This window comes from Echiichthys vipera (genome assembly GCF_963691815.1).
Source record: "Echiichthys vipera genome assembly, chromosome: 11".
Taxonomy (NCBI): domain Eukaryota; kingdom Metazoa; phylum Chordata; class Actinopteri; order Perciformes; family Trachinidae; genus Echiichthys; species Echiichthys vipera.
The window spans coordinates 9,719,639-9,731,890 of record NC_139836.1 but is presented as its reverse complement, the minus strand read 5'-3'; the positions used below and the strand labels follow the sequence as shown (position 1 = coordinate 9,731,890).

Below are 12,252 nucleotides of genomic sequence, written 5' to 3'. Positions count from 1 at the left end.
ACACAAACAGAAAATGAAGCAGTCTCACACATGTATAGTGAAATTTTACATTATAAGACATTGAATGTGGGGCTCCTCCGCTTTTGAATGTTCTCTCCTGGTTCTCCAGCTTCATCCGACATGCATGTGTAAAGTTTAATTGACGACTCTAAATTGCCCTTAGGTGTCAATGTGTGTGTGAATGGTTGTCTGTCTCTGTTTGTCTCTATGTGCCCTGTGATAGACTGGCGTCCTGTCCAGGGTGGACCCCGCCTCACGCCCGATGTCAGCTTGTATCAGCTCCAGCCCCCTACTACCCCGACAGGGACAAGCGGTTGAAGATGGATGGATGGCTAAATGACTTACAAATATAGGCTAATTGGTGTGTACGTGTGTGTGTGTGTGTGTGTGTGTGTGTGTGTGTGTGTGTGTGTGTGTGTGTGTGTGTGTATGTGTGTGTGTGTGTGTGTGTGTGTGTGTGTGTGTGTGTGTGTGTGTGTGTGTGTGTGTGTGTGTGTGTGTGTGTGTGTGTGTGTGTGTGAAAATGTTGACAGGCACTCCTGTCTCTCTCTTTCAGGACCTAGACATACTACAATTCAAAGACACATAAATACAAAGAAAATTTTGGTTGAAGTAGTTTTTGAATGTAAAAACTTTCTTACCTCATCGTTAGGGCTGGGACTTTAACACGTTAATTATGATTAATTAATTAAATAAAAAATAACGCAACAAAAAAAAAGAACCCAATTAATCGCAATTTATTTTTGCACTCAGTGCGGAATGTTGCTCATTGCACAAGTTCCCGCCCGGCTCTTAATACTGACGTACACGAAGCAACACGTAAGAAATTAAACCATTGAGAAGCAAGATGAGCTGTTGCTGGGTTCACTGGGCGACATTTGAGTTCTAAAAAACGACCAAGTGGAAACATGGACAAGAGCACGGTTGTGTAAAAATTCACCTCCCACCGGAGCTCTTCAGCCTCCACTCCACCCCAACACTGAACATGCTGCGGCTAACGTTAACACAGACAACTCTGAACATGCTATGGCTAACATTAACACAGACAACGCTGAACATGCTGCAGCTAACGTTAACACAGACAACTCTGTACATGCTGCGGCTAACGTTAACACAGACAACTCTGAACATGCTGCGGCTAACGTTAGCAAAGACAACTCTGAACATGCTGCGGCTAACGTTAGCAAAGACAACTCTGAACATGCTGCGGCTAACGTTAACACAGACAACGCTGAACATGCTACGGCTAACGTTAACACAGACAACTCTGAACATGCTGCGGCTAACGTTAGCACAGACAACACTAACCATGCTGCAGCTAACGTTAGCACAGACAGCGCTCCTAGCCCTCCTAGCTGTCATTAGTCAAGGGATCATTTTTGTTACTTTGTTTTTGAAAACATGGGAGAAAAAGCACTCAATGTTTAACTGTTTGTTTTATGCCAAGGATATTATTCTAAATATTTTTGCAATGTTAGGTTTCCACTTTTCTTGAATATACCGTACTAAGCACTGTTTTATCTTTTATAATATATTAAGTCATATATCAAAATCCATTTAAATTGAAAAATGTTGCTTCTTGTGTCAAATATTGATATGCAATTTATCGTGATTAATTAATTAATTACAAAGCCTCTAATTAAAAAACTTTTGTTTAATGATGAATAAGGACATAACTAAGCATGTGCAGTGAATCGGGTCATTCATGGCTTGTTCCTGATTGAACGTGTTACAACTATTCCTTGTTACCATCATCCCCGGTCTCCCCTACGTGTGTGTTTATAGGTGTGTTGATACTGATTGGAAATAATTATTCAGCTTCCAACTGTCCATAATAAACCTCAAACGAAATATGTAATGTAACCTGCAGTCATAAATACATTTAAACATGTAAACGCACTATCTTTTTGTTTTTTAAGAGGTAAAACTGCCTTTACAGCATATGCAGTCTTGGTGTATGCGACATCAATTCCCCCACAGTTAGTCACAATAAACCGGGAGAATATTTACAGACTTTGGTTTCAGAATAAACGTGTGAAGTGTGTGTGTGTGTGTGTGTGTGTGTGTGTGTGTGTGTGTGTGTGTGTGTGTGTGTGTGTGTGTGTGTGTGTGTGTGTGTGTGTGTGTGTGTGTATTTACTTATATAAGTGTCTACATTATGACATACAAAAGAAATACTACATCATCTGTAAATTACATCACTATAGAACAAAATATATTTATGCTCCTTTTATGTATTTTTAAAAATGAGTGCCACGTTCGTCGCCAAACATGTAGGTCCAAAACTATTTTACTTTGAAAGAATAGACGGAAACGTAGCGTTAGTAATCCGTCGATATGGTGTGACATTGGTACATTGACCCAGTTTCAGCGAACATCAGTCTCGGGTTGGTTTGAATTAGCGGCGCGGGGAGCGCGTGGAAGAAGCGGTGCGTGGGTCATACAGTATCTCGTGCCCAGGACGCGCGCTCATACACCGCGCGCTGCACAATGCTGGACACCAAGTTTTTATCAACGCAATGAATCCTGTGAACGTAACAAGAGCGGAGAGAAGTACAGAACATTACATTTTTGCATTGGGCACATACAAACTTCTCGCTTTTACCATCGGGACTATTGGAGTGTTGGGCTTTTGTAACAACCTCGTTGTCATCATACTCTTCTGTAAATTCAAGAGACTAAGGACGCCAATCAATTTGTTAGTGGTCAACATAAGTCTGAGTGATTTGCTGGTTTCTGTCATCGGAATAAACTTTACCTTTGCTTCGTGCGTCAAAGGCGGGTGGATCTGGAGCCGCGCGACATGCATCTGGGACGGCTTCAGCAACAGCTTATTTGGTGAGAGAATGAACATGTTTGTCCATACTAGCGTATAATATGTCACATGGAGCCTATTCATGTTGTCACATAAACTTTTTAGTCAAATGTTAAAAGAGGCACGTATTAAACTGTCCCCTTATTTATTCTTTTCTTTTCTTTTCTCATTATACGAAAATATTATTCTGACAATTCAGAATATAAGCAAACACAGTTTAATATGCGATTTTGTAAAAGGAAGAGATTAGACAAAACATATTAGCATACTGTATAACGCATGAAGGATATGGAACTCATGTCTACAAAATATACAGTATGCCATTATATAGGTAAGAGCTGAACATGATTTTAAAATGGTGACACTTTTTCTATGTGCACGTTTCATTTGTGGGTGGTTAAAATACTGCTTGTCCTTTCCCATGGGGAGCTGCAGTGACGACCTTGAATCCATCCCACTTCAGCACTGTTTTCTCTGACCGTGTGTGTTTCTTTTATGTAAAGTAAGCATCTTGTGCGGGTCATTGCTTTATGAAGAAGAATGTTTTCGTCACCACCAGCTTCCATTTCCCATGTTGCGTTTATTTCCAGCCAGCAAAGTGTGAATGGACATTGTGAATGATTCTCCAGATTACACCCCTGTAGGAATCCCCACTCAGGGAGGATGGCTGTGTGATAATGAGCTCATTAGAGCAAACCCTCAAGATTTTCAGCATTTTCTTCTTTCATCTTATTGTCCTTTAATCAACATTGGTTTCTTTGCAAATGATCTAAAGAACGCGTTTACCTGCCTCATTTGGCACCACTGGTGGTAAGACTGCAACGCTGACTCTGTTGAGATCATAAGTGTGTAAAGTAAGTGTTTGCATCCAGGTCTCTTTATTCAACATATAGGAATGTCTTCTTTCCACTCTGAAATGACACTGAGCAGAAAGGATGTGGTGTCCTGCTACGTTGGCCGACACTAAGGGGGGCAGGACGAACCAGGAAGATAATGGAAATTTAAATTAGAGTGACACTCACTCACTCACCTTGTCATTCACAGTACAGTGCAGCAACTGAACAAGTTATGCGGAACATTAAGCTGTGCTGATTTTTTCCCCCGTACATTTGTAGTCTCTATTGAGGTTTTTGAATGAAGCCTTTTATGAAGTCAACACCTTAAAAATAACCCAATCAAGATGCTCAATATAAATACAGCAATTCATTACATTAAATAAGTTAGTCTTTTTTATTAAATCAACTTTCAGATACTATATACTACAATTTGATAGAGTTGTACCATTTGTCACACTGGTTTTGAAGCAAAGTAGGCTAAAGCTTAACGATAGCTGTTTGCTGATGTCACTTTTTCCCCTTCTGACCAGTGCTGCATATTATCCTGGACCACCTTGTCTTTTATAGTTCATAATATTTCCCCATATAAAAGGACTCATGTAACTGCCATGTGACATTTTACCCCTGTGTCTCAGAGGCATGTGAAAGCGTTTGAATATTATGGATGCACCTTTTAATTTTCCACTTCGCTTAACAACATCCAAGCACATTTGGTCAATGCTGTTAGTGTAATAAATCGAACTGAAACATAAAATGAAATAAATGAACTTTCTCTAATGAGGCAAATCCAATAACAGCATGAAAAAATGACAAGATAGTAAGCAAGCCCATAGGCTTATAGCAACATTATGCTACAAAAGAAGATGGAGTGAGTGGAAATGTTTGGATCACACAAGTCAAAAACAATCCCACCCTGCAACCACTGGAATTTAATTTCTACACATAGTATTATTACAATATTAGTGTAGCCTAATTTCATAGCATATCCACTACCTTGATTATTATTATTCTATTTCCTTAAGTGCCACTATTTCTACTGTTCATATCATTCTACTATATTCACTGCCATAACGATGTTAATTACTACTAATGTAAATTCTGTGGTTGTTAGCATCCCTGGGTCAGTCTGTCTGTCAGTCTGTCTGTCTGTCTGTCTCTTTCTCTCTCTCTCTCTCTCTCTCTCTCTCTCTCTCTCTCTCTCTCTCTCTCTCTCTCTCTCTCTCTCTCTCTCTCTCTCTCTCTCTCTCTCTCTCTCTTCCCCAACCAGTCAAGGTAGATGACCTCCAAAATAAAGCTGGGTCTGTCTGACATTCCTGCCTGTTAAAAGGAAGGTTTATATATATATATATATATATATATATATATATATATATATATATACTGTATATATATATATATATATAGAGAGAGAGAGAGAGAGAGAGAGAGAGAGAGAGAGAGAGAGAGAGAGAGAGAGAGAGAGAATTATATTTCGATATATGGATATTGCAACATGCAGTTGCTCATGGAGGAATTGTTGGGTCTCTGTAAATCATGAATAAATCATAGAGTGTGGTCTTGACCTATATGTAGTGTCTTGAGATAACTTTTGTTATGATTTGGAACTATAAATAAAATTGAATCAAACTATCAGCCACTGTCTAGAAATACTAGGTTTAATTAATAGACATGCAAAGAAAAATATTTGTATACATGTGAAACCCCAAGGTCATACACTTCACCGTGACATGATGTCATATATACATCACACATCTGGAAAGCCTGGCTCCCAGCACCTGGTAAAATGAGCACAATACATCAGGCAGTTGAAATGTAAAAATCAAAGTGTACAAAAATTAATCTCATAGCTGTCCTGTGTACATGGACATGCCATCATCTTTCCATCTTATCATATTTATTACTCAGACGACGCTGGTGTCGGGCACATGCACACGCACATGCACATGCACACGTGGGCCACAGGGGCTGCAGCAATAAACCCTGGCAGCTCTGTCAATGCACATCCGTCCAACTGAAACCTTAGCTGAACGAAGAGGGCATTGGAGTATGTCATTGGATAGATATTTAGGTGATGTTATGGTGTGTGTGTGTGTGTGTGTGTGTGTGTGTGTGTGTGTGTGTGTGTGTGTGTGTATGTGTGTGTGTGTGTGTGTGTGTGTGTGTGTGTGTGTTGCCTTAAGATATGCAGGATCAATTCAGACAGTGTACCTTGACTGTGGCTTGCAGATGTGGCAGAATGAAACGATGCACAAGATAAACACTAGAGCTGTAAATAGTTACTTTGTGTGGAAAAAGCAGGCTGTACTGCAGGTCTTAGAGGTGTGTGTTTGTGTGTGAGTGTGTGTGTGTGTGCGTGTGTTTGTGCATGTGTGTGTGTGTGTGTGTGTGTGTGTGTGTGTTGTTCAGCACCAAGATATTCATAATTCTGTTTATACATAGAATAATGAATCTCATTCAGTCCAAAGAGACGCTGAGTAGCCACTGACCCGGATCATGTAGTGAGCGCTCTGCATTACTCAGCGGGGCTGTCTTTCTCCCTCTGCTGCCAGGCATCGTCTCCATCATGACTCTGGCAGCCCTGGCCTATGAGCGCTACATCCGAGTGGTCCATGCCCAGGTGGTGGACTTCCCCTGGGCGTGGCGGGCCATTGGCCACATTTGGCTGTACTCCCTGGCCTGGACGGGCGCCCCTCTGCTGGGCTGGAACCGCTACACGCTGGAGATCCACCAGCTGGGCTGCTCCCTGGACTGGGCATCTAAGGACCCAAATGATGCCTCCTTCATCCTCTTCTTCCTCCTGGCCTGTTTCTTTGTGCCTGTTGGCATCATGATCTACTGCTACGGGAACATCCTCTACACAGTGCAAATGGTAAGACATGCTGTGCAGTCAGCACATTTAATTCATTATGAATGAGGTAGACTAATAATCAGAATGTATTACATAGAGTTGTAAATGGAGGGCTACTGATCCAAATCTTTTCTCCAAAATTTGGGAAGGAAACATTAAAGATGACTGTAGAAACTACCACTACAAGTTAATACTGAATTCCATCTTCCCCAAGCTGACCTACCAATGTCAATGTTAAAAATGTTATATATTATTATTATTTACTATTACATCTCAAGGTGATACTTGTACATCTCAAACTGATTTTTATTCTCCAACAACTTTCAGCTCTTTAACTACTACTTACAGTGCACACACTTGAACTGAATTTCAACACCTACCTACCTTTACAGGGTACATGTCAACACACATTTATTATTAGGGGTTTAAGAGAGGAAGATTGTTGATATTTGAACTCAACTCCCACAAAAATACACCATCAAACAGATTTTCAATCGCTCTCTCGCTCCCAAGATAGTGTTGTGTGACTTGGTCCGAGCCATTTTGTTTGTTTCCCATTAACAGAGCCAGGGCTGTGTATGAACACCTCACTTTCTTTCAGCACACGTGGACAACCAATGGAGCGTTAGGAGATGCTCACAGAATTTGACAAAAAGCGTATTGGATTAGAATTGCGGAATCCACCTTTCATCTTCAAACAGCGGTTTAACTGCTTTAAGCAATTTGAGTGACACTTCAAAGTCTTCCAGGATTCAGGTTTTCACTTCCAGCAACAAAAAAGAATCATTCCTCAACCTCACACAACTTCCATTGTTCATACACAATTACTCCAACTGCTTTCTGCGCTTTCACTCCGGACAACACTTTATCCGCCATCTTCTTTCAGTTTATACACATAAACTAACACTTTATTTCAGGAGATCCGATGACTTCCAGGTCAATATCACCTGTAAACTGATGTTTCAACTCCTTTCAGCACTTAACTTTACTCAAGACTATTAGAAAGAGGCTAAAGGCTATAAACGATTTGCGCCGGCCGCTCCATTCATTGTCTATGGAGGAGGCAGCAGCGCCTAATGTAACAGCGCACACCGCTCATATTTGCCTCTCTGCTGCTGCGTTCAAAATTCAAATCAGTTGAACTTTGAACTAGTTGCCGCTGACCTTTCAAAAGCGCAACCAATGAGATAGAAGCTTTAGAGAGTGACGTTTACATTTACTAGGCAACCAGAGAGCGGCATCAAGCCGGTTAGAAAGATGGAGGAAAAACTTGTTGTTTGTGTGTCCGAGTGTCCGAGTGTCAAGTTACATCACAATCTCAGAAGAAAACGTAATGCTTGGAGGTTCAAAGCATCACACAAGGTTTGTGAACAGCCAGTTTAAGCTAAAGTTTGTTTTAATACTAACATTGATTTAGTCGTTTACTGGGTCTCTGCGCAAAAAACGTATCATGTGAAGGCCCCTTAAGTCAGGCTGAGTCAGGCTGAGCGGATCTTTGGGAGGATAACACATGGGCAGTAAGATCTGGTCTGCAACTGCCATGAGGTTCAATAGGTGGCGCACTATCATAGAAAGAGAGACAGTAACGGCCAAAGCACACTCAAACGGCACCTGAGCGGAAACCATCACTTTAATTCTAGCACCGTCTGCTTGAATCCTCGAACAGTGCAGTTCCAGGTCCACTGCTCATGCGTCATACCCCCAAAGCGCCGCCATTTTTGTTTGGTGTTCTAACCTCCTTTCGTAGCCTTAACTTTACTTCGCTTATACTGTAATTTACACTTCAACTTTGTTCATTGCTTATAACACTCAAATTGAAAATGTAGATTATTTCAGCACGTCCGTTCTAACAGCCACTTCCACTAAAGCTTAAACTGATTCATCTTTCAACTATAGCAAAAGTTATGACGTTTTTTTGACAGCAAGCACTCATACATTCTCTTCAGAAACTGCCTTTTCTAATTACAGAGATGAAAGAAAGTATTAGACAAATGCAGGATATTAAGATCTTTGGGATATTTTTACTTTCAGCCAAAGCCTGCACAGATACAGACTTCAGACAGATTCTTCTGGGTTTTCTTTTAATGAAAACAGACCCTTTGACCTTCAGTGACCAAGTGCTGCCTTTCACTCATCTTTCCTTACCGGCTCTCTTTTCATAATATGCTACTGAGCCTTCGGGACTGTACAGTTCCTGTGCCTGTATTGGGTGTTTGAATAGGATAGTATGTCAGCAAACGTGTACATAAGAAAAACAATATGCAATTCAAATCAAATGATTCAGATATCGGTCTGCATCACAGTTTGGTACTGTGGTATCTGCCATCTTTTCTTCCTTATGTATTAAAAACCATGTAGGACGTGGGATAGCACCACCGAACCCCTGAACAGCTCAGAGGTCTCAGGGGACTCATTACACATCACAGCGTTTTAGGAGATGCTCTGAAAATCTTCAAGGAGAAGTATTCTCAAACCTACAGAGTTTATTTGGTTTGATACAAAAGCAGTAGACCTGCTCTGGCGAAGCCAGATAATCTCATTGCAGATCATCTGAAAACCTGGAGAGGTGGAACATTAACAGGGAAAAAGATCATAAGAAATGAAGAAGATAAAGAAAACCTTGTGAATAGAAATAGATGCTTGCATTGATTCAGTCAACTGTCTTGAGGGAGTCTAGAAAATGCTTAATCATTTTATCTCTTTATCTGAAGAGTGTAATCTAGTCTACACTGTCAGACACAGAGTCTGTTATTGAGACATTACAATGTTACCATGGTATTGGACATACTGTTGTATAGTGAATGTAGGGGCTATTTCTTTACTTGATTATTTTCATTATTTCATTATTATTGTTTATTTATTTTATTAATGTTATTTTATTTTGTAGACATAAGGGGTACTAAGCACCACACCAAGCACTTGTTGGGCACTAATAAATGTAGTAGGTGGTAGTGTCAGGTAATTCACTGGAAGAGACAGATTTTTTTTTGTTTTTCAGTTTCCCAAGCCTTTATTATGGAGCAGCAAAAGGGCCGCAGGTTGGAGTCAAACCTGCGGCCGCTGCCATGTTTAAACAAAAACGTGAATCCTAATCAAACTGGTGCATCAGTGGCCTTTTGTGCAAGTTTTAAATTTGAAAGAACTCTTTTACAAATAACCACTACTTTGATCACAATAAAAACATTGTATGCCGTCTCTCTGTTTTTACTAAAGCTGTTTTTATCAATGTCACATAGTCTAAATTGGTCTCTAGCACATGCAAAGAGAGAAGAAAGACTTTCTCTGATCTCAATTGTACTTCGACAGTGTGCACATTACAAAGATGGCACTTCTGAGCTCCTGTTTATGATTCCTTATGGTGTGTCCTCCTCACCTCTGTAGTTTGTTTGGTTCCTAGCCACATTGTAAACATTTTTTTGCAATTTTTGTTGTAGAATTTGGCTGCAGTAAAAACTGCAGTACTCCAATAGAGTTAGATAGGATTCACAAAGGCAAGGTAATTTAAGTCAGTTTTTCCCAACCTGAGAGGAATCGCAGGATTAATTGGAGGGCTGGCAAGATAATTAACAGGACAGGAAAGAAGATGAAAAACTTTTATTCATTTCAACCATTTAACTTGTCTTGATTCTCACTTGTCTCGCACACTTATTCACCTGCATATTCACTTTTAGATAGTCCGATTCCAGTTAATCCACACACTTGACTGATCCAAACCGTCTGCCACAAGACCTCTTGTCTAAATGTTATGCCAATGTCCCGCCTCATGGTAGCATCTTACTGTCCTGTTTCTTGTAGCTGCGCTCCATCCAAGACCTCCAGACGGTTCAGATCATCAGAATCTTGCGGTATGAGAAGAAGGTGGCTGTTATGTTTTTCCTGATGATCTCCTGCTTTCTGGTGTGTTGGACGCCCTACGCTGTTGTGTCCATGTTGGAGGCCTTTGGCAAGAAGAGCATCGTCTCTCCTACAGTGGCCATCATCCCCTCATTCTTTGCCAAGTCCAGCACAGCCTACAACCCCCTCATCTACGTGTTCATGAGCAGAAAGGTCGGTTGTCATACAGTTCTGTAAATAATTGATTTGAAAACTGCAAGAAAGAACTTTTTATCTATTCTGTATCGACTTAAAGACCTACAAATAATGGGACATCAGTAAACAGTGTACCTCTACAGCACTACCTTCTTGCTCTGTGTAGCTGGTGAGGACTGCGTGAGTGAAAAGGTTCAACCGTCACTGCTGAGCCAATGTTCTCCTGGCATCTGAAAAACATTGTTTATTTTGCTGGAGAGGTGTGATTCTCTCCAGTGACCACATCTCAACTCAGAATTTAATATGGACTGATCTCAGCTAGTGGTGATGGTCTGTTCTCCTGCTGCTCCAATTTGGTATTTATTTTTATATTTGCAAAATAAACTGGCATTTTTGGGAGCATTTTTACACAAAATAGTGCAGAATTTGATTTCCAAGAAGTATGTGTTTTTAGAGGTTAAATTCTTATTTCTAAATGAGAATAGTATCTGCATCATAGCATGTTTTCCTCTAATTGTCCAAGCCTTAAAGGCCCCATGTTGTAAAAAGTGAGAATTCCAAGTTATTATAAAACAGGTTGAGGTACTATCTAAACTGTGAAAGTATCAAATGTACATAGTCTGTATTCAGAAACTGTGTCTTTAAACGAGCCGTCAGGACTTCTGTGCGGTTGTGATGTCACAACTACGGTATACTATATATAGGTAGAAAGTGCCGCTACAGTGCTGTTACAGTCATTCCCCCGGCTGCAATAACGTTGCAGAGATGCAGAAGACCTGTAAGTAATGACCCGCCCTACTCTCCCTCTGATTGTTCTTGTTGGTTGGGTTGGTTAGTTTCAAGACCTGGAAACATTGACCAATCAGAGCAGACTGGGTTTTTTCAGGAGCTGGCTCTTAAAGAGACAGGCGCTAAAACAGTGTTTCAGACAGAGAGTGAATACAGGTATATTCAGATAGTATGAGAAAAAGAATGTGTTTTTTCCCCAATTAAAGCATTTAAACATATTTTAGTATAAACCCACAATACATGTATAAATGTGAAAATTAGCATAATATGGGACCTTTTATATGCATGTATTGTGTGTGTAGCAAAGAAGTTGTCTCTTACACTAGTCTTGGTTTGCTGGCATCCTTACAGGCTGATATCTTGTGGGCTTGACAGATAAATGAGTGTGGAATTGGCTATTTCATGCCTGTGTTGACTACCATCTTGAAGTTAAATATTGTCTTTTTTCTTCCCTGTGCTTTATCCTCTATCCTCTCACAGTTCCGGCGCTGTTTGCTGCAGCTGCTCTGCTCGCGGCTCTCTTGGCTGCAGCACAGTCTCAAAGAGCGCCCCCTGGCGCCAGTCCAGCGTCCCATCCGACCGATTGTTATGTCCAGGCCATGCACAAGCAGGGATCGACCCAAGAAAAGGGTGACTTTCAGCTCCTCCTCCATCGTCTTCATCATCACCAGCAATGACTTTCAACACCTGGATGTGACCTCCAAGGATAGAGATTCCGAGGTCAATGTCATTCAAGTGAGGCCGTTGTGATCCTCAAGGACTGGAATTCTCAACCCACCACTCAGTATGCCTTAGGAGCTAACATGCAAATCCAAGCCAAAATAATCCTGTCTGACCTCTCTGGACATTTCTGTGTCTACACACAGTTAGAGACTTGGTAAAACTAATTGTAAATATCCAACTGTCAACCCAAGATCTCAGTTAAACCTATGTCC

The 12,252-nt window shown here is 40.7% G+C and overlaps 1 protein-coding gene across 1 annotated transcript; it reads left to right on the top strand.

Moving 5' to 3' along the window:
* Positions 1-2,519: 2,519 nt before the first annotated feature.
* opn3 (opsin 3) lies at positions 2,520-12,067 on the top strand (the record flags this gene model as incomplete). Its single annotated transcript, XM_083923339.1, has 4 exons — positions 2,520-2,838; positions 6,201-6,520; positions 10,295-10,546; positions 11,798-12,067. 4 exons carry the CDS (start codon positions 2,520-2,522, stop codon positions 12,065-12,067), a joined length of 1,161 nt encoding a protein of 386 aa, XP_083779465.1.
* Between the last annotated feature and the right edge of the window lie 185 nt (positions 12,068-12,252).